General features: G+C 42.0%; 1 protein-coding gene across 2 annotated transcripts; it reads left to right on the plus strand.

Annotated features, from left to right (window-relative positions):
- Positions 1 to 3: 3 nt before the first annotated feature.
- Positions 4 to 21,429, plus strand: cacna1sb (calcium voltage-gated channel subunit alpha1 Sb). 2 transcript variants are annotated; one of them, XM_014992111.2, is made up of 45 exons: positions 4 to 786; positions 1,960 to 2,065; positions 4,192 to 4,331; positions 4,488 to 4,609; positions 5,600 to 5,752; positions 5,840 to 6,045; positions 6,126 to 6,229; positions 6,322 to 6,467; positions 7,161 to 7,242; positions 7,331 to 7,491; positions 7,587 to 7,812; positions 7,894 to 8,101; positions 8,187 to 8,307; positions 8,412 to 8,526; positions 8,778 to 8,877; positions 8,964 to 9,033; positions 9,519 to 9,651; positions 9,732 to 9,861; positions 9,956 to 10,015; positions 10,245 to 10,351; positions 10,467 to 10,554; positions 11,056 to 11,163; positions 11,280 to 11,332; positions 11,415 to 11,561; positions 11,689 to 11,890; positions 12,493 to 12,651; positions 13,571 to 13,681; positions 13,757 to 13,840; positions 14,391 to 14,438; positions 15,797 to 15,823; positions 15,902 to 16,027; positions 16,104 to 16,169; positions 16,285 to 16,376; positions 16,455 to 16,614; positions 16,747 to 16,874; positions 16,976 to 17,072; positions 17,473 to 17,575; positions 17,677 to 17,778; positions 17,856 to 17,989; positions 18,083 to 18,208; positions 18,671 to 18,879; positions 18,966 to 19,030; positions 19,453 to 19,499; positions 19,581 to 19,655; positions 20,112 to 21,429. In XM_014992111.2, exons 1-45 carry the CDS (start codon positions 602 to 604, stop codon positions 20,415 to 20,417), a joined length of 5,538 nt encoding a protein of 1,845 aa, XP_014847597.2. In that variant the 5' UTR covers positions 4 to 601; the 3' UTR covers positions 20,418 to 21,429. The 2 variants fall into 2 exon arrangements, with proteins under 2 accessions (XP_014847597.2, XP_087863506.1); XM_088007380.1 differs by having other exon boundaries at positions 13,571 to 13,840.

Raw genomic sequence — 21,429 nt, forward strand, 5'->3', positions numbered from 1 at the left:
AATACTGTTCATGCAGCATCATATGTAGACATTGACATTTTTTTTCAAGGTATTTGCAAAAATGTTATACTGTACATATGAAATAAAATAGGAGTGGTAGAATCCTGTTTTATTCAGAAGGACCAGAAGAACTTGAAGAGATGGATGGAGATAAAGAAGAGGTAATCTTTGAAGAAAACGTGACAGAGGTTTCTCTCCCGCTCGTATTGCTTTCTCACATCATTCACATTCGTCCTGCCCCTTCTGCCACTGCCCTCCCCTCCTGACCCTCCCAGCCATCCCCAAGCATGGCCTGCCGGTGCTTTACAGTCTAAATTTAAACATGCTGCAGGGCCAACTGCTCCTCCAGCCACTCTGGGCCTCTTTTATTTTTCTCCACAGAGGTGAGCTTTTTCTGTCCGGGGCCCTCGGCTTGGAGGAGAAGTCCGTGGCTCTGAGACGGAGCTAGAGAGGAGAGAAGAGGACGGCGGCGGGGGAGAACCCGCACACATGGAAGATCTGCACTGAACCAGAGTCTGGGATTTTACATCAACCTCTGAATTTTTTTTAATTGTTTTTTTGCGGATTTTGTGGAAAGGTTGTGTGAGGTGAAGGCGTCAGGATGGCGACCAACACGGATGCGGCCAAGCCGGTCATCATGAACGAGGAGGAACTGAAGAAGAAGCAGAGGGAGAAGCTGAAGCGGCTTCAGGCCACAGGTGGCAACCCTCGACCTGCCAGAACCCTCTTCCTCTTCTCCATCAAAAACCCTTTCCGAAAGGCCTGCATCAACATTGTGGAGTGGAAGTATCCTTTATAGACTGAAATATAAAGCACTGAACACATTCATTAGGTTATACAGTTGTCACGTCACATTTCCACCAGGGAACTGAATCAAGTAACCAGGTGATCGCTACATTATGGAGTCTTCTCTAACAACTGTGGTTCAATATTTGCAAGCCTCTGATTTTCTGTTCATCTCAATCTGTCCCTATCTGGCACATAAAAGCAATCAGCTTCCTAATTAATGAGCTGAATGCCTTCAATTCTGCTGGTTTGTGTGGAAAAAATTACTGAAATACAGGAAGACTGGTGTCATTTGGGAACCAAACGCAGGATGATGATTTATAACTCCTGTTGGGAGTTTTCTGCATTCAGCTTCGATTGTATACATTTGTATTTGAAATAACAGCAAAATATCATTGTTTATGTGATGGTAGCACTAGTTTTATGGCAGAAGATATTTATTTTACACCAGAGAAAAAAATATCTGCGATTAGAATATTACATCAGATCATTAAAAGCACACTTTTTAACAGACGTGTGGGCTTAATTATATGTATGTTAAATACTTGCTTAAAAGTTATTTTCAAAAGATATTTTTAATCTGACAGGCGAGCCTCATTGTAACGGATATTCTGGTTTGTTGAACATGCCTGCAGTTCATAAGATTGGGAATATTATAGGAACATTATAAAATATACTTTTTACATGCCTTGTTTATGGTCGGCTGTTTACTGTTGAACGTAATGCGACAGGACAGAGTCTATAAAAGGGGCAAATTAATCAGAATAAAGCATTTAGCTTTTATATACATCGACTTGTGTAGAAATAAACGTCTTGCAGTCTGACTCAAAACATTTTTTCCCTGTTCGTCAGGGAAAAAATGGCCTGTCATATTCTTGGGCTCTGCAGCTGTTCCTCCACATCACAGAAAGACATGATGCTGACCTGGCAGGGGAATTTTGTCGGAGAGCCCCCTATGGATGAGAATGAAGCATCGCACCAGACAGGATTACATTCACTCCCTACAGCTATGCCAGTAGAGGATTTAAGACCAGAGATCACTGCATCTCATCCGTTTGATATGCTTTGTAACACTATATAGGTGTATCACAAAAAACCAGACCATTACTCACACATAAAGAAAGTTGCCTTGAAACTTGTGCGTTGTTATGATCCTGAGCCTTCCTCACCCAGAACCTTTGAAATTATCATCCTGTTAACCATCTTTGCCAACTGTGTGGCTCTGGCCGTGTTCCTGCCCATGCCTGAAGAAGACAGCAACAACACCAACACGAACTTGGTGAGCAGAACAAAGAACCTTTAAACAAGGAACAAGCCATGAACATTTGCCAGCACTTTAGTTATACTTAGATCTGTGTTTCTGCCAAGGCAGTGACTGTGCTGCCTGATGAAGCAGTTTGCTATAGCTGTGTGTTGATTTACTGGATGGTGTGGTGCTAAATGGCTACGGGCTTCAGCTGCTCTTTGGTGTGAGAGTCAAGCCCCATTTCTAATGCTACCAGATACAACTCAGTTCTTTATTTGGAGTCCCATCTGCGTTTGTCCAGGGTCGATGGACAAATGTGCTCTTTGATCATCCTTGCATGATCTCATTATTTTGTATTTCTGATCACTGGCTTGTGAAGCAGACCAGCATACAAAAAAGTATGATGAGCAGAAACTCGTCATATTTCTGCTAATATGACGAGTTAGCATGTAAACGGTTGATGTAAACGGTCAAAATTGTTTACGTTATTCTTGTAATAATGGCAAGAATAACAACAATAATAATTACAATAATTATCTGCCATTAGAACGTTGAGCAGTGTGTACACATGTGTGATTGACAGCACTAAGACTTTCCCCCTGACTGATTGGTTGTATCTGGTGCATTTCTGCAAATGGCAATAGGACCACAGGATAAATTAGCTTTTTTTCTTTTTTTTACATATTATCTCATGTAAAAAAGTAATTTTTTCTTTACAAATGTTACGTACCTCCTACAACAGCTTTTTAAAAATTACTATTATTTTAGCTCCACAGATCAGTGGTTTTGCTATGGTGAGGCTGTGGGTCATACTAACTGTCAGAGGATACACAGTTGAACCATTATAAAAAAAATGCTGTATGATTCAAAGCGCAAAGGAGACACAAAAATTATAAATGATAAAAAGAATGCCTTGATGGCTTATTTTAAAGCTGTGTACCCCTTGTGTCAGCTTGGAGGAGAGCCTTTTGGGTATGTTTTATAAAATTGGAGGCATTGCCCTATTTCGTGTGTTCTCTACGAAATGCTTCTAGGGATGTCTGGATCAGAGCAAATCTAGCTTAGGGGTTCATCTGTAAAATGGGTTTACAGGGTAAAAATGGGTTTGCTGCATAGTGACGCAGTTGGTTGCAGCAAGAAGGTCCTGGGTTCAATTCCAAGCATGGAGTTTGCATGTTCCCCCTGTGCACATGTGTATTCTTTCTATCTATCTATCTATATATATATATATATATATATATATATAGATTTAGCTAAAATCTACTTTTAAAAAAAGTGAACACATATGTTGTATATGTTTACAGTTTTATTTGGACTCCATCTTTAAGGCTTTCATTGCACTTATATGAAGTAGATGGCACCTGACACCTGTCTTCCTACATTAAATGAATACATTCTTCATAAACACGTCAGTCTCGTTGACATACTGTCATTTAACCTATTTTTAGTCCAATCCTGTTTCTTTACCTGTCTTGCTGTGGACCTGCCTCCTGCCAAAGCTTTCCAACTCCTCCCTGTCATTCTTTAGACGGGAGGAAAGTAAGAAGATACGATTCGCTCCCCTACTGCAGTCAGAAGTAGGTCGAGTGAGATCGAGTCCAGAAATGTTTTCTCACGTAACCCAACACAGAGACACTAAAAAGTCGCAGCACTGAAACAAACCCAGACGTTCAGCCGTCCACATTTAGAAAAATGTGTGATGTTTAGGAATTCGGCACAAGACTGTTACTAAACGCTTTGTTTCGGCCGAGTCGCAGCTCGGTGCTGACGCCTGAATCTGGCTGAATGTAACAACAGACCAATGGGGGATTTACAGCACAAGTCCAATGAATCCTTGATTTATGACGAATGATTTGCTTTTCTATGAAGTCATAATAATTGAGGAAAACCAAGCTGCTCTGTTCTGTATGTTAGATGTCATAAATAACCTCCTGTCTTCGGTTTACACCAGTCCACGGTTAAATATGTGTACAGTCTAAGGAACACTGAACTTGTTTTAGGGGAAAACTCAGATGAAATCTTAAGACATTAAAACAAATACAAGTCTTTTTTTAAGTTTTAAGTTCTGAGTCTTTGATATATTATTTATGTTCTACTAAGAGAATTTTATGTGATAATTAGACCGTTTCAAATTGTCTGACTCGTTTGTCTTATTGCAGGAAAGTCTGGAGTACATCTTCCTTGTCGTCTTCACGTTCGAGTGCTTCATGAAGATCATAGCGTATGGGCTGGTGTTCCATGAAGGGGCCTATTTAAGGAACTGTTGGAACATATTGGACTTTGTCATCGTTTTCATGGGGTAAGACGAGCTCTGTGCAGCAGCTTGATATATCTTTTGCAAAAGAGCCTGTCCCCTCTTTAAAGATAAAAATATTTGTTCTCTGAATTCTCAATTCCGATGTAACAGACTTGATGTTTTTTAGATGTTTCTGGTTTTTGTTGTCTTCTCCTGCAGACTCTTGGACACCATAAACATGATCGCAGGAGTGGAGAAGGAAAAGGGTGGGGGGTTTGACATGAAGGCACTGAGAGCATTCAGAGTACTGCGGCCCCTTCGACTTGTTTCAGGAGTACCTAGTAAGAGCCCGTGGAAAACAGGATGTTTACACTGTATAAAAACACAGTCCCTTTCTGGTTCCTCTTGATCACTCATTTAGATAATTCAGTCGATAATTTCAATGTGGTTCAAGTTAACTGTGTGCAGACAAACCCTACAGCAAACGTTGTTCTTCTGTTAAATAAAATTAGCACTTTTCTTTAAAGAGTCTTGCTACTTTAAGCCTATTTAGAAGCTACCCAAATACTTGTGCCAGAGCCACCACATTGGCACAAGTATTAGTGTTTCATTTGTTTGCAGCACAGCTCTCCCTAGACAGCTTAGGGAATCCGAGCAGATTGCAGAGCAGCTCAAATGACAGACACACAATAAGCAGCAGCAGCCGCCAAAAGCCTCTCTTTCACTGTGAGACATATTTGTGAGATCAACAAAATATTCTGCACAACTTTCTATGCAGCTTTTCTAGCAGTACCCTTGACATTGAGCTGCGGCTATGAGAAAATTGGCCATGCAAATTGCAGAATTGTGTCTCAGTGGAACTGCAGCAGACATTAAGTCACGGACAGTACAAAGACGTGTTCTGTCGGCTGATTCTGGACGTCTATGTTTTTTTTTTTTTGTTTTTTGAATCACAATATCAGCCAAACAAGTAGTTGAAGTACTTTTGTGAAGACAATTCTTGACCATTTTGTTTTTTGTCCTTATCGCACCTTCTCCACCAATTTCAGAGAGCGTTATCGACTCGGCTACAAAAAATATACATCAGAAGCAGTTAGAATTCATCCATACAGCCAGATATATTACCAAAATGCAGAGCATGAATACATGGCTCTTGAACTACTTTAGATACAAGCAATAATTTGCAATTGTGATATTGTAAATACTGATATCACGATGATGAATGCAAACAAATATATTGCCCAGTTTTACTTTGGAGTACCGGTAAGAAATGTTGGCTCTGTTTTCAGACACTTCGCTGAGCTCTTGCTTGGTTATACTTCCACTTTCAGGCCTTCAGGTGGTGATGAACTCCATCCTCAAAGCCATGCTGCCTCTGCTGCACATTGCCCTGTTGGTCTTCTTACTGGTCACCATCTACGCCATTATGGGACTGGAGTTGTTCAAATGCAAAATGCATAAGACCTGCTACTACACTGGCACAAGTATTCAACAAAGGACAATTTTAACCACATTACCCACAAGTCCCGACATCAGCTTCCCGTACTGATGCATCTTCCTTGCATCCACAGACATCTACGCAGCAGCAGAAGGTGAGCTGCCTGCTCCGTGTGCTCAGGCTGGAAACGGACGCCGCTGCATGATCAATGGCTCAGAGTGCAGGCCTAACTGGGAGGGTCCCAACAACGGCATCACTCACTTTGATAATATTGGCTTCGCAATGCTGACAGTTTACCAGTGCATCACCATGGAGGGATGGACCAAAGTCCTTTACTGGGTCAGTAACCTACAGCAGCATTCATGACTTTACACGTTAAACGAGTTGTGACCGACTGACAGTTTTGAGTTGTCTCTCAGGTGAATGATGCTATCGGAAACGAATGGCCCTGGCTCTATTTCGTCCCTCTCATCTTGCTGGGCTCCTTCTTTGTGCTTAATCTTGTCCTGGGTGTTCTTAGTGGGTAAGGTGGCTGTCGTGTTATGTCTACTCACACTTGTGCTTGTCCTGCTTCGTCGGATAAATTAACATGTTCTTTACCCCTTTACTACCCAGAGAGTTTACCAAAGAGCGAGAGAAGGCCAGGTCACGAGGAGAGTATCAGAAGTTGAGAGAGCGACAGCAGCTGGATGAAGACCTCCATGGCTACATGGAGTGGATCACTCATGCTGAAGTCCTTGATGCTGACAGAGAAGGCAAAGGTGAGCTCTCTGAACCACGGAGAGTGCCTTTCAGAATATGCCTCTTGATGCTTTCCAAATTTAGTTAAATTACAACCAGGGTTTAATGTATTTTGCAGGGAGCTTGTGTAGTTACATAAGCTCACAGTAAAATATAACAAAAAGTAGTTTATCACTGAAAAGAAGCAATGATGTCTATTTTTTCCACATTTTTTTTATACAAATGGAGATCTGAAAAGGAGACTGAAAAGACAAAAGTTATATTTATCTCCCTTTTCTGTGGTCCTCTTAAGCCCACCTGAGTGTAATTTAACATTAGTTTAAACAAATCTGTATTTTGAAGCTCTAAGATGTTTATTAGTGGTTGTTAAAGAAAGACACCGCATCATAAAGGGACCAATGAACACATACAGTGCATCTGGAAGGTTTCAAGGAGTTTGCCAAAAGGAAGCTGAATGACTCTCAGTCTAAGAGAAACAAAAATCTGGACTAATTGACACAAATATGAAAACTCATGTTTGGAGGAAACCAGGCTCCTCACAAGGCCAATACCACTGAAGGTTTGGCAATAATCTATGCCAAACCTTTCAGATTTGGATTTCTAAATATTTCTGAAAACTTCCCTTCACTTCATGCTGCTTTGCCTTGATTTATTATGTAAAATCTCAAAGGTTTGCTGTTTTGAGACTCCTCAAACTTGTGACTATTTTCCAGGCCTTCTGCCTCTCACCAGTGGAGACTCTGACACAGACAGCCTGTATGACTTGGAAGGAAAGAGTCCCATCATCTACTATTAGTGAGCCTCTTACTTTGTAAATGTACCACCGCTGGCATGGTGCTTTTACGGCTGTTTGGCAGTGATGACGGATTATTTTCATGTTTAGCCGGCTGGGACTTCGCTGGAACCGTTTCTTCAGGATGAAGTGTCTGATTTATGTGAAAACCAAGAGCTTTTATTGGGCTGTGATGTTCCTCGTATTCCTCAACACGCTGACCATAGCCACTGAGTTCCACCATCAGCCTGACTCCCTGACGTCTCTGCAAGGTTAGCAAGTCATTTTGTGTGTTCTTCAGATTTATTGCAAACCTCTCAGTCTTAAAAGTCTACCGGCTTCTGTCTCTCTTCTTTTACCGCCGCAGACGTAGCGAGCCGAGTCCTGCTGGTGCTGTTTGTCTTTGAGATGCTGGTGAAGATGTACGCTCTGGGACCCAGAGCCTACTTCATGTCGCTGTTTAACCGCTTCGACTTCTTCGTCGTGCTCTGCGGTATTCTGGAGATGATCATGTTGTCTGCAGGAGCTGTGGCTCCCCTGGGTTTCTCCGTGCTCAGGTGTATTCGGCTGCTGAGGATTTTCAAAGTCACAAAGTAGGTCTATCTATCTTCTTCTAAACGCCACTGCCCTGCAGGTTGGAACCATACTCTGCCATCTCTAAACTGCTTTTGCAGGTACTGGACCTCTCTGAGCAACCTGGTGGCCTCTCTCCTCAACTCCGTTCGCTCCATCGCTTCTCTGCTCCTCCTTCTCTTCCTCTTTATTGTCATCTTCTCACTCCTGGGAATGCAGGTGTTTGGAGGGAAGTTCAACTTTGATTACAACCGTCCCAGGCGCAGTAACTTTGACAACTTTCCTCAGGCCCTGATTAGTGTATTTCAGGTAAGTCTCATTAGGATGTCATTACTTAAAGCATCTCCAATGCAATACAAAGACATTCATTACTTTTTAATGATTGTTTCCTTAGATCCTCACAGGAGAGGAATGGACCAACATCATGTACAATGGTATAATGGCATATGGAGGGCCTGAGATTCCTGGGATTCTGGTTTCCATCTATTTCATTATCCTTTTCGTCTGTGGAAACTGTATCCTTCATGTCACACTAAAATATTATCTTAATTTTAAAACATCAAATTACGCCAATTAATGTTTTTTTTTTAATTTGTTTTCCTAAGCTTGTTGCGATCAGATATCCTCCTCAATGTCTTCTTGGCCATTGCGGTGGACAACCTGGCAGAGGCTGAGAGTCTGACTTCGGCTCAGAAGGAAAAGGCAGAAGAGAAGATGAGAAAGAAGCTGCTAAGGTGAGTAACAACACACTTTTGCTGTCATTTGGCACCTGTTCTACTGACTTATAGAAATGCTATTCTAAATATAGCATAAATAGGAAATAAAAATAGGAAATGGTATTCTTATCCAATAGATTGGATCTCAAGTTTCTTTCACCATTACTTTGTGGTGGGGAGGGGAAGCTAAAAAGTTTGAAGAAACTTGGACAGAGTGTGTCTGCACATTGCCATAGTTTATTCACTTTGCCTTTCATTTTGCCCCGAAGGTCCAAAATGCCTGAAAAGACAGATGAGGAGAGGGAGAGGATAGCAAAGAAACTGGCTGAACAGAGGGCCAAAATGGAGGGAATGCCCACTACAGCCAAAGTTTGTATTCTCTCTGGTATCATATTACACTGTAGGTAGGGAGTACAAATATGTTTAGTTAACATTTATCTTTTTTTTTTTCCCAGCTCAAAATCGATGAATTTGAGTCAAATGTCAATGAAGTGAAGGATCCATTTCCACCTGCTGATTTCCCAGGTCAAAACAAAAAGTGTTGAGGTTACTCTTTGACTAAAATATCTCTGGTTGTTCTTCAACCTGTAATGCTGATGGGAGAAATTTACATATCGCAACTCTCAGTTGTGCTTTAAGCTTAACAACCGCAGCTATTTCCTGTTTTCTGGTGATACAACGTTTGGCAGGTCCTAGTAAAGATTTTTAGCCACTGATACTGATTACATTAAGAGGTCTGATACTAAAATAATAATTTCATTAATCTTACGTGGTCTATCTGATTCAGCCTTACTGGATAACTAATGCGCCGCATTTTGCTGATCTGCTATACGTTAGCACTAGCTTGTTTACTCTGTTTTGACACAAGATTATGACCTATTTTAAGAGAGTCTCACGTAGTTGTGTGTAAAAACATTTTTAGAAAATGTTGTTCTCCTGCCTCACAAGCTTAGCACTTCGCCTCGAACGCTGTAAAATGAACTCCCTGAAGTTTCAACTCCTTGTTGTAGGTGACGACGAGGAGGAAGAACCTGAAATCCCAATCAGTCCTCGACCCCGACCGATGGCCGACCTGCAGCTCAAGGAAGAAGCCGTTCCTTTGCCAGAAGCTAGCTCCTTTTTCATATTTGGTCCTCAGAACAAGTATGACGATTCCTAAGATTCATGTGGCGCTCCGTTAAATTTTGCAGTTCGATATCTTTCATTTTCTATTTGGTGTCCAGGTTCCGTAAGCTGTGTTACAAGATCATCAATGCTTCGTCCTTCACCAACCTCATCCTCCTCTTCATCCTGCTCTCGTCCATCTCGCTGGCGGCTGAAGATCCCATCGATCCGAAATCCTATAGAAACCAGGTGACGTGCAGGCCTAATGCAAAGTGCTGGACCGTAGCTACAGGATAAGGAAGGCGGCAAAATAACAGCTGTCCGTTTTTGTGCTTTTTCTCAGATCTTAGCCTACGCTGATATTGTCTTCACAACCGTTTTCACCATTGAGATTGTGCTGAAGGTAAATCCAAGATTTAATCTATCGTATGAAATCATTAACACAAGTGAGCCACTGTCTTATTTAAAAAAAAAAAAGCTAACATAACAATATTTTACATTTTAGTCAGATGCAATGTAAAATTGATATAAAGTTTGCAATAATAGCCAATAATTATTCTTAAGTCTTTAAAAAAAAGCGTGCAAATTTGATTCAGCACTGCTGTGTGTAACTGCACTGTTCTCTGTGGCAGATGACCGTGTATGGTGCGTTCATGCACGAAGGCTCTTTTTGTCGTAACTCGTTCAACATCCTGGATCTGATTGTGGTCACAGTGTCACTCCTGTCTATGGGAATGGAGTGAGTTTACATTTAACAATCACTCCGTTAGGAAGAGAAAAGTTCTGCTCGCAGCCGTTTACAATCCTAAAACCAGGACAGTGAGAATGTTCCTCTTTTTATGTGTCGTTTGCAGATCCAGCGCCATCTCCGTGGTGAAGATTCTCAGGGTGTTGAGGGTGCTGAGGCCACTCAGAGCCATCAACAGAGCAAAAGGTTTAAAGGTAAATAAAGTGAAATAACTTCCAATATCTCAGAAAACGTGCACATTTTGGTAGTTTTCTCAGTCGTTCAAGACTTTTCCGAAGTTTCATGAGGTGACTACAAGAGAACATGAGTCAGTAGAGGACTTGAATGATGGAAAACAAATACATCATCAGTTTTACAACTGAAACTGTCCAGTTTAAGTTGTAGTAAGGGAAAATGTGCTCTTTCCTTCTGTTTAATCTCACTAACCTGTAACCCACTTTTCTTCTTTGAATCTTCATGGTTTATGCTGACTCTAGTCTTTTCTGTGTTGCCAAAAATCAGCCACACATCAGTTTGTTGTGTTGGGTTTTACTTCGCCAAGAAAACGATCAGCATTTTCTTTAAAGCAATAGACAAACCCTGCATGTAGCATTTCCCTATAAAGTTAATTAACTACTTTACTGTAATTTTACTTTCAACTGTTCTCAGGATTCATTGTTTTTTCTTTTCCCCCCTTCTTCTTTTTTTTTTAACAGCATGTGGTCCAGTGTGTGTTTGTGGCCATCAAGACCATCGGCAACATTGTCCTGGTCACCATGCTGCTGAATTTCATGTTTGCCTGCATCGGAGTGCAGCTCTTCAAGGTAGTTAATTTTAAAGTAGTGCTTCAGCGAAGGCCACATTTCTAAATTGGTCTACAGTACTACGAAAGCCTTGCTGCTTGAAGATTAAATTAGTTACTCATCTCTTTCCCTGCCAGGGCAAATTCTACAGCTGCACAGACCCGACCAAACTGACTGCAGAGGAATGCCAGTAAGGCAAACAACGCTGACTTACCATATAGACTTAATTTATCAGAGCTCTAATGTTAACCGCTCTCTTTGCGCGTTCGTAGGGGACGCTACTTGAAGCACATGGAGAACTCCCTGCAAGACACAGTTCTGGCGAAAAGACAGTGGATAAACAGTGACTTTAACTTTGACAACGTGCTCAACGGGATGCTGGCTCTGTTCACCGTCTCGACGTTTGAGGGCTGGCCCAAGTGAGCTCAGAGTATATTTTGATTTTAAAAAAACAACAGTGCCATTGTTTTGGCGATTTGTTGAGTCAGAGAATTAAATTAACAGACTGTCTCTGATCTTTGTCCCGTTCCTTTTCTTCGTCATTAGGCTTCTTTACAGAGCCATAGACTCAGCCGAGGAAGACATGGGTCCAGTCTACAACAACCGTGTGGACGTGTCCATCTTCTTCATTATCTACATCATTCTCATCGCCTTCTTCATGATGAACATCTTTGTGGGCTTTGTCATCGTCACCTTTCAGGAGCAGGGTGAACAGGAGTACAAGAACTGCGAGCTCGACAAGAACCAGGTATGCTGGTTTGAGTTTTTTTTTTTTTTTTGTCGGTCCTATAGAAAGATGACAATGCTTTTTCATAAGTGCTGGAATTTTATCTGACAGATCATCACAAGAGACATTTGCAGTCTTTGTTTTCTGCTAAACATTGCATTCTGAAAGTTCACCAAAAAGCTACTTTTTGTCTCATCTGAGGATTTCTTTTTTTTTTTTTTTTTTTTTGCTGTATCCTCTCCATTATCAATGGGAAACTTAAAGTTCCTTCTGTCCTTTAGCTTTCTTTTTTAACTTTTTTGCTCCACATTTGTAATTACTCACAGGTGGGCTGACTTCTGAAGGCAGTAGGTTAAGCTGGATTTTTTTAGGGGTGTCAGAATAAAAGGGACTGAATATCAAATGCACTGCACACTTTTCGGACTTTTATTTGTCAAAAATCTTGGTATTCATGTATCATTTGTCTCCCACATCACAATTATGCACCACTTTGTGTTGGTGTTTTACATAAAATTCAGGTAAAGATGCATATAAACTGGTGGTTGTAAAATGTACCTCGGGTGTGAACTCACACATTATTTAATCTTCGACGCTCACTTCCTGTCTGTCCTGTCCCCTCTCAGCGTCAGTGCGTGCAGTACGCTCTGAAGGCTCGCCCTCTTCGGTGCTACATCCCAAAGAACCCGTACCAATACAGAGTGTGGTACATCGTCACCTCGTGCTACTTTGAGTACCTCATGTTCTTCCTAATTATGCTGAACACATTGTGCTTGGGGATGCAGGTGAGTCAGAGTGCTGAGGCTGAAACCACAACTCATCATTAAGAGAAAGGCTTCACATGGTCTTGTGTTTTTATTTGTGACCCAGAATCGCAGAGCTTGGTTTTCAGTTAGCTTCTGCTCTGTCCAAACTTAAACACCCACAATGTCATTCGAAATACTGCTCAATGCTGTCGTTACAAATTGTAGATTTTGCTCGATTTTGACGACAATGTAAGCTTTAAACCTGCGCAATTTATTGCATTGAAGTCTTCCATTGTGGGACTCGTGTTTTAGTAGCTTTGTTGCGTTTGTTCAGATTTGTTCTTTTTATTGACTTCAGTTTTTGTTCCTCTTTTTTTATTGTTTTTGGCTGAGACGTTGCATGTCCTGACAATTATTTTTGCTCTAGTTTTGGATGCTTTGTAACTGGAAGGATTTTCTCTTTTACTTTTTTTTTTTTTTTTGCTTATGGACAGTGGCAAAAATATATTGTTTTTACAACTGAGAGCATCGTATTAGGATCTCAAGAAATATCTGAACTTTGACCCTAGTTTGCAGAGGAGTTGAGATGTAGAGCAGAACCAAAGAGCAGAGCGAGAAGCTCAAACTCAGACTCCAAATTTAATTGCTCTCCTGGAGCAATAATTAACATATACCATGTGCGATATTGTGACCTCCCTAAAATAATGGCCTAAGTCATTTTTTGCCAATTATTTTTTTCTGATTCATCTTTTAGCAAGAAAGAGGTGGGTGACTACTTTGCCAAAATTACTTTTGCAAAAGAAAAAACAGTGATTACTTTAGGAAGGTGACGATATGCTATTAAAGTCCTCCTCATGTGTGTTTCTGCCCCACTGTCATAAATGTTTGAATCTTCCAGAATCTGATCTTTTGAATTCATTTCTAACTAAACGAAGTCATTTTCCTCCCATCCGAACAGCACTGCAACCAGTCGAACTACGTTACCAAGCTGTCAGACACTCTGAACCTGATCTTCACTGTGCTCTTCACTGTGGAGATGATACTTAAGCTCATGGCCTTCAAAGTGAGGGTGAGTACTCTAATGTCTGCCGTTCTTATAAGGAGATCGCCGGCGCTGATCCATATGACTCGTCTCTCTCTGCAGGGCTACTTTGGAGATCCCTGGAACGTCTTCGACTTCATCATAGTCATCGGTAGCGTCGTCGACGTCATCCTGAGTGAAGTTGACGTGAGTACACGTGACACACCAGCACGTATATTTCGCGGCAAACTACGTTTTTCAGGCTGCTGTTGCAGGTGCTGTTTGTTGAGGTCCCTGGCGTCCTGCAGTTTGATTTGAGAGATTGAGTTTATTTGTTGATCTGAGGTTTTTGATGTTTTGCCTTTATCACGTTGCTTTGTTTCCAGAGCTCCTTTGTACCGTGTGCAACCACCGATTCACTTCCATCACAGCGGCACCATCAGTTTTTTTTGCTATCACTCATTTCACTCTTGATAAAGATTGCACATTGTGTATGTTTTCTGAACATCTAAACAGAGCACAACTCCAGTTAGGAAATTAATTAATGAATTAAATGTTTTGTCGCAGCAGAATTGTGTCAGTTATTTTGCACTGTGCTGTCCTTGTTTAATGCACAAATTGGCCACAAATTCCCCCCTTGCACCCCCCCCCCTTTTTTTTTTTTCTCCAGTTCCTCTTCATCATTCTATCCACACGCCCCGTCACTCCTCTCTCTGTCCTTCATCCCCCTCACTCCTCATATGTCTATCCTCCACAGGCCGCCCTGGACTCCAGTGGAGGACTGTACTGTCTTCATGGCTGTGCTGTAAATATCTGCACCGCTGCATGAGCCTTGCTGTGTGAGCACTCTGCTGCGTTCTCAACTAAAACACTACTCTCGCTTTCACCTCCACGCTCTCCCTTTACTCTGACGAGTCGCTGCTTTAGTTGTGTTTGTTGACGGAAAAGTGTAAATGTAAGACAAACCTCCTTCAGCCTGATATGTTAAGCCGCAAGTTAGTTTTTTTTTTTGCAATTTGCATCAGCAAGTTAAGAGCTCACGACTGCTTGACTGGTAGAGCAAACATGCTGTTTTATTGATGCAAATTGTGTTGATTTGTTTCGTTTTGCATGGGTTACAAGTTTAAATCCATCAAATTACAATATGTGATATTAATTAAAGTTGGTGAATTAACAATGTTACCTTTTCTTGAAAATTGTGAATCTGCAGTTGCCAGGCCGGCTATTGATGTCTTAGCCTTGCAAGAATATTCATAACCACTGAACTCTTTCATAATTTGTCTTGCTATAAACCATAAAGCTCAAGCGTATTTTAGAAAGATTCCACGAGATGCATCCAAAACGTAGTAGGGTACAATTTCAATGTAAAACAAATATGAAACACAATTTTCATTAATACAGATAAAAAAATTGTGGAGCGTGTTCTAAAAGCACATTTTGTTGTAGCTACAGCTAGCAGCTGTGCACGTCAAGAAACTTTTGAAGCTCAGTCGGGTTGAGCAGAGAGCATTTTGTTAGACTTCCTACTGGTTTTTGGACTTTGACTGGGTCACTCTCATGTAGGGATACAGTTTGAGTTAAACCAGCCCCTGGTAGATCTTGGTTGTATATTTTAAGTCGTTTTCCTGCTGATTGATGACGGTGGACCTCAGACTCAAATCTTTAACAGTCTGTTACACGTTTTTTTTTTTTTTCCAGAACTTCCCTGTATCACTTGAGCCATCCCTCTATCTATTCTTGCCTACTTCTTTGTCAATAGAGTCTCCCCCACCTGAGCTGTGGATTTCTGAAGCCCCCCCAGAGTTATCATGAGCCTCTTGGCTGCTTCTCTGATTAGCACTGCCTTTGAGCAGCTGGTTAGTTTAGGTGAACATCCATTACTTTAACTTTTCAGCTGAACATGGTTTTGTGGGATGCTTAACCTGCGAGATCTTCACAGAACAGATGTACTACTACTTTTATTTAACTCCAAACAAGGGGAGTCCTCTGAATAAAGTGACTTTTAAAGATAATTAATTGCCCTGGATTTTCTTCAGGAGTATCTCTAAAGTACACTGAACTTTGTGATTACAAAAGGACAATGTGTGAAAAAGTTAGAGTTGTGGATACTTTTGCGAGGAAATGTAAATGAGGACTGATTCATGCACAACTTCCTCTTTTCAGGAGACAGATCCTATGGAAGAAATTGCGGTAAGTCAGTATCTCCTCATTTAATAGCCACGTTTTTGTGGTTTTCCTCCATGAAGCAGCTGTCCTCTTGTCCAACAGGCTTCTGAAAACGCCTCGGTCTCCATCACATTCTTCCGACTCTTCCGCGTCATGCGTCTAGTCAAGCTGCTGAACCGGTCGGAGGGCATCCGTAACCTGCTCTGGACCTTCATCAAGTCTTTCCAGGTTTAGTTCTCGTCGTCTCGTTTTATCCTCATCATTTCATGTCAGTGTTTCTGACCCGTCTGTTTTCTGTCTTCAGGCTCTCCCTCATGTTGCTCTCCTCATCGTGATGCTCTTTTTCATTTACGCTGTGATTGGGATGCAGGTACATCCACCAGTGTTAATTCTGCTAAAGACAAAACTTTGCGGGTTGTTATTATGTATCTGGTTCCGGGTGGAAAACACGATGTGAATCTAATTTGAATGGCAACAACCTACAGATCTTTGGAAAGGTAGCCTTAGTGGACGGCACCCAGATCAACCGCAACAACAACTTCCAGACATTCCCTCAGGCCGTTCTGATGTTATTCCGGTGGGTACCTTCTCCACAATGTGTTATTTAAAGCCTGAGCCGGTGTCTCACTGTTCAAGGTGTGTTTTATGTATCCAGATGTGCGACTGGTGAGGCTTGGCAGGATGTCATGATGGCGTCGATGTACGGGAAGATGTGTGACCCCAAGTCTGACTTCCTGCCAGGAGAAGAGTACACCTGCGGCTCCAACTTTGCTGTCTTTTACTTCCTCAGCTTCTACTGTCTCTGTGCCTTCCTGGTCAGAAACAGCTTCATCTTTAATGCTCCTCCTTTTCTTTAACCGTTCACGCTTCAGCAAAAATCACAATACAAAAGGAGTGAAAACAGAAGCGGCTGCAGACACAGTTATCTGTTTTCCATCCCAATCCAGATCCTCAATCTGTTTGTTGCCGTCATCATGGACAACTTTGACTATCTCACCCGTGATTGGTCTCTTCTTGGCCCACACCATCTGGACGAGTTCAAGAAGATCTGGGCAGAGTACGACCCCGAGGCCACGTGAGTCTGAACGCTACTGGAACGTTCACGTTTCGTATTTGTTTATGTCAAAGAAAAAAATGATGCATTGGTAGGAAATAAAATGTCTCTCTTACGTAAAGAGGGAGAATCAAACATCTGGATGTGGTGACGCTGCTGCGACGGATCCAGCCTCCGCTTGGCTTCGGCAAGTTCTGTCCTCATCGCGCTGCGTGCAAGGTACACTTGTCCAGAAACCTGCGCTAAATGCAACAGTTTACAGTTCAACACATTTCACCTGAAAACATTTGGCTTGTGTCCCTTGGTCGGCATCGTCTCAGTGCGTAATGATGTTAAACTGCTACACTACGGACACTAATGTGACTCTAATGTATGAGCAATTGGAGGCTCAAACTGTTTGGGTCGAAACTTTGACACAGCTGGGCGTTCCAGCCGGACCTGCACCCTAATCGCTCATCAAATACGGTTTTACAAAAGATAAAGTGCCAGCAAACTTGACCCCTATGTGTGTGGATTAAAAGAGTTTCACATAAAAGCTGTGCATGAAATCAGAATGTTTAAACATCTACTCTGGAAAAGGAATTGCTCAATTCATTCATTGTCGTTCTTCTGTCTGCAGCGTTTGGTTGGGATGAACATGCCCCTCAACAGCGATGGCACCGTCACGTTCAACGCCACCCTGTTCGCGCTGGTCAGGACGGCGCTAAAAATCAAAACCGAAGGTGCGGCACATCAAAAGCCCCGTTCAAGTCATAACAAGACGAAATTTGCTCCTTCAAACATCACCTGTTTCTGTGTTTTCTTTCTCAAACACTTTTTACAGGAAACTTTGAGCAGGCCAATGAGGAGCTTAGAGCGATTATAAAGAAAATCTGGAAACGCACCAGCATGAAACTGCTGGACCAGGTCATCCCCCCTATAGGAGGTCAGTCTGTGGACGCAGATAAGATGCTTTACGAAAAGATCCCCAACTTCTCACATAGACACATCTGTGACCTGCAGATGACGAGGTGACTGTGGGGAAATTCTACGCAACGTTTCTGCTCCAAGACCATTTCCGGAAGTTTCTGAAACGCCAGGAGGAGTATTACGGCTACCGTCCATCCAAGAAGAGCACCTCGGGTCCAGAGATTCAGGTTGCTTGAAGAGATCTTATTGACTTTCCATCTCCATAAACATGGGAAGGATCTTAACGTTCAGCTTCTCGCCGCTTTCTGTTGATTTTCTAGGCGGGTCTGAGGAGCATAGAGGAAGAAGCAGCTCCGGAGATGCACAGGGCAATTTCAGGGGACTTGCAGAACGAGGAAGAAATGGACAGAGCGATGGACGAGGCTGCAGAAGAAACCATTTATCAGGTAGGAAACCAGATAACACCTGTCATGAACACGAAGGAGTCTTCGTGATTGTTTACGACTGTTGTCATAAAGTGTCATTCGGTAAATAGTGACACTTTTAATGCAAATTAATTGACTTTTAATTTAAGTTTTAATGCAGCTTTGCATAAAAAAAGTATTACCAAGCAATGCTGAGTTGATACTTTTGGTGCAATTTCTAATGTATATTTGCAATGAAAGTGTCATTATTTACCAAAAGACACTTAACAACGACAGTCAAAAACATTCACGAAGGCTAGTTCATGTTTATGTTATGTTCATGATGTCACACTGCACTGAATGTAATGTTAATCTTATCCACACCACTTCAAATAAAGTGTTACCAGAAATCTTTTTGAATGTTACGACGTTTGTGGCATTCACATTCTGTAACTCAGTGGCACCTTCACCACTTTTACCTGCTTTTGCGCTCGGTATCTCCAGCGCTCTCACGGTCTGTTCGGCAACCGAGTCGAATCCTTCTCCGCCGAGGCCGCCGACGCTCAGAGCTCCCAGATGACCCACCAGCGGCCCCTCCAGTTCTCAGAGAGTCAGTCCGAGTCTCCGCCCAACTCCTCCGCCCTGGCGCCCAGCGCGGACTTTTTCCCCGCGACGGCACCAAAAAGCAACACAAACAACAACGCCTTCGCAGAGTGAGCAGCACACACACTCCCGTCCGGCTGGATGTGTGTGTGATAAAAGCTTTTGTGTCTGATTGCTTTTACTGTTTCTGTTTCAGATTTTTCTTTGACAGAGAAGCCAGTCCAGATGAGTTCTATAATCCCTCTGAGGACGAGGAACCAGGTGCGACAGGGGACATGAGACACCTAGAGACATGTCTGCACACACAGCGCGGGGCTCCCGAGTTTTTTCCCCATTTTGTCACAATACAAACACACACTTTATTGCATTGCATCAATAAAGTATGACAGACCACAAGAAAACAGTACATCCTCTTGAAGTGGAGGAACATGATTCCTCAACCTTTTAAAATTCTGAAATCAGGAGGAGCTTTTGCATTCAGCCCCCCTTTACTCTGAAACCCTTAGAAGAAAACCAAAATGCAGCCATATGGCTTAAAATGTCATATAATTCATGAATGAGTTCACCTCCATGTGGTTTAATCCCAGTGTAAATGCATAAATGTGAAAGATAAAATAATGATGATGACAAATAAACCCTAAAAATGGGCTTTTCAATGTTTTTTTTGTTTTTCCATTTTCCAGACCCAAGACACTCCTGGAGCTTCACAGTAAAAACAAACAAAACACAGGTAACTTCTTCCTGAGCTTGTACATGAAACTGTGACATTCGTGATGTGAACAGAGTATAAATTTCAACATGTCTTACGCAGTTCCCTTATGAGCCCGAGTGGATGGAGAGTCGCAGTCGGAGCTCAAAGACTGCAGCCGATCAGCTTGTTCAGGAGGTGAGGAGGGAAACTCACTCACTTTTCTCTTTGCCACTTCTGTAACGGATCAATATTTTTGGTCACGATTAAGGTTTGATTTTAAAATGTTTAGGAACCAAGGCCTAAAGTCTAAAATGCAGGAAAGAGAGTTGGATCTTCTATGTTATTTGCTCAACACTGTATGTAAGTAAGGGCTGGACCAATCCTCCTTACTTCCAACCTCCATTTTTTTAGTTATTTTTATACTTACCAGCCATGTTCCAGTTTATGCTCATTTATAATTTAAGCTCCCAATAAGATACATTGAAGTTTGTGGTTGCCATCAAGTGGATTTCGGGACACGTGTCCCCTGAAATGTTCATAATATTTTGAGATTTTAAAATTGGACTTTTGTAAAATAAATAAATAAAAAATACAAGTAGAATGTTTTCTAATGTGAATAAAATAACAAGGCTTGTTGTTTTTTCCCCTCAGGCCCTTGAAATGGGCGGTCTGGCCTCCCTGTCCAAAGATCCTGCTTTTGTCTCCGTAACTAAGAAGGAGATGGCCGACGCCATGCACATGCCCGTTTCAGAGATGGAGGGCGTGGCAAGGGGCATCCTCAGCGAACGCTCCGACAGCGTCCCCTCTGTCAAAAAACGACGTCCCGTCCCCGTCCCTCCACCCGTCCCTGCTGGAGGGGGACAAAGACCCGGCCAGCCGGAGCCGGCGGTCAGGAAGAAGAGACGTCCGGTTCCCACAGTTCCTAGCCGAAAGAGACGGGATGACTCCGAAGTTTAGCCGTGCGTTCAGTGAGTTAATGTGAATAAAGCGACTTCATCTCGTTCAAGCTCGTTGCCCCTTTGACGATCTGTTATCTGTTAGCCTGACTCCAGGTCAAACAGCAGGTTGGGGAAATTGGGTACACCGAGACATCTTTCAGATGTATGACTAATAAAAACAGAATATCTTAAAGTAAGCTGATTGATACACGTCTTGTACTTTATCATTTACTGAGGATATCCATTCCACAGAGGGGGACAGCTGAGTGAATAAGGAAAGTGTCTGACTGTAGCCTCACTGAAGGGGGCAGTGATAGTGGGCAAGGCTCAGTGTAAACTAAACTAATGGCAGCAGCCTTTTTTTGTGCTGCAGTTGATAAGATGGTGGGAAAGAACTGTGGTAAGTGGAAACAGCTAGTTTTGTCTTCCTACCAGAAATCAAAAAGTATTTAAAAGGTAGGAGCTTCAAACTGACTTTGTGACTGAAATTTCAGCAGGTTTTCTGTTTAAAACTGTCCGTAGCAGTTTATTGTAGCAACAATTATCCCAAGTTCTAGCTGTAATAAACTGTTTGCTTTATAATCAATGTAGTAAAGTCACCGTACAGTTATGGGTTGTATGTTTGTCCCTTAGATTAGATTTGATCCCTGAAGGGTTCTCAGCATACCTGGAGTATGGTTGCTTTAGCTTGAAACTTCAGAGCCACATTTTGTATTCACATCAGTGGTGGACTTTTGCACTTGATTCATTGTTTTGTGCTCAGATTCAGTCTTCCCAGAGGACTTTTATATTTTTCCTTATTGATATTGTCCTCTGATGTGTCTGCGTTCAACTGTCACACATCGAGTTTTAACGGTTCTGTAAAGTATTTTCATCTTTACTCTCCCTTTACTTTGGATTCTGTACAATAAAGTTTGATATGTTTTCACCGTTAAACCCTCATTAAAAAAAAAAAAAAAAACACATCTAATCCCATATGTTTGTATGAGCATCGTTTTTCCCTGGATACAAATAAAGAACCCTGACATGTG

Source organism: Poecilia mexicana, unplaced genomic scaffold, assembly GCF_051168715.1.
Source record: "Poecilia mexicana isolate PSO_F unplaced genomic scaffold, ASM5116871v1 scaffold_7, whole genome shotgun sequence".
NCBI lineage: Eukaryota > Metazoa > Chordata > Actinopteri > Cyprinodontiformes > Poeciliidae > Poecilia > Poecilia mexicana.

Excerpts from the sequence above, each read along its gene's own strand:
- cacna1sb (XM_088007380.1), top strand. The coding sequence starts at position 602 with ATGGCGACCAACACGGATGCGGCCAAGCCGGTCATCATGAACGAGGAG. Across the intron at positions 7,492-7,586 it reads CTCCCTGACGTCTCTGCAAG|ACGTAGCGAGCCGAGTCCTG; the intron begins GTTAGCAAGTCA and ends TTACCGCCGCAG. Across the intron at positions 18,880-18,965 it reads AACAACAACGCCTTCGCAGA|ATTTTTCTTTGACAGAGAAG; the intron begins GTGAGCAGCACA and ends TTTCTGTTTCAG.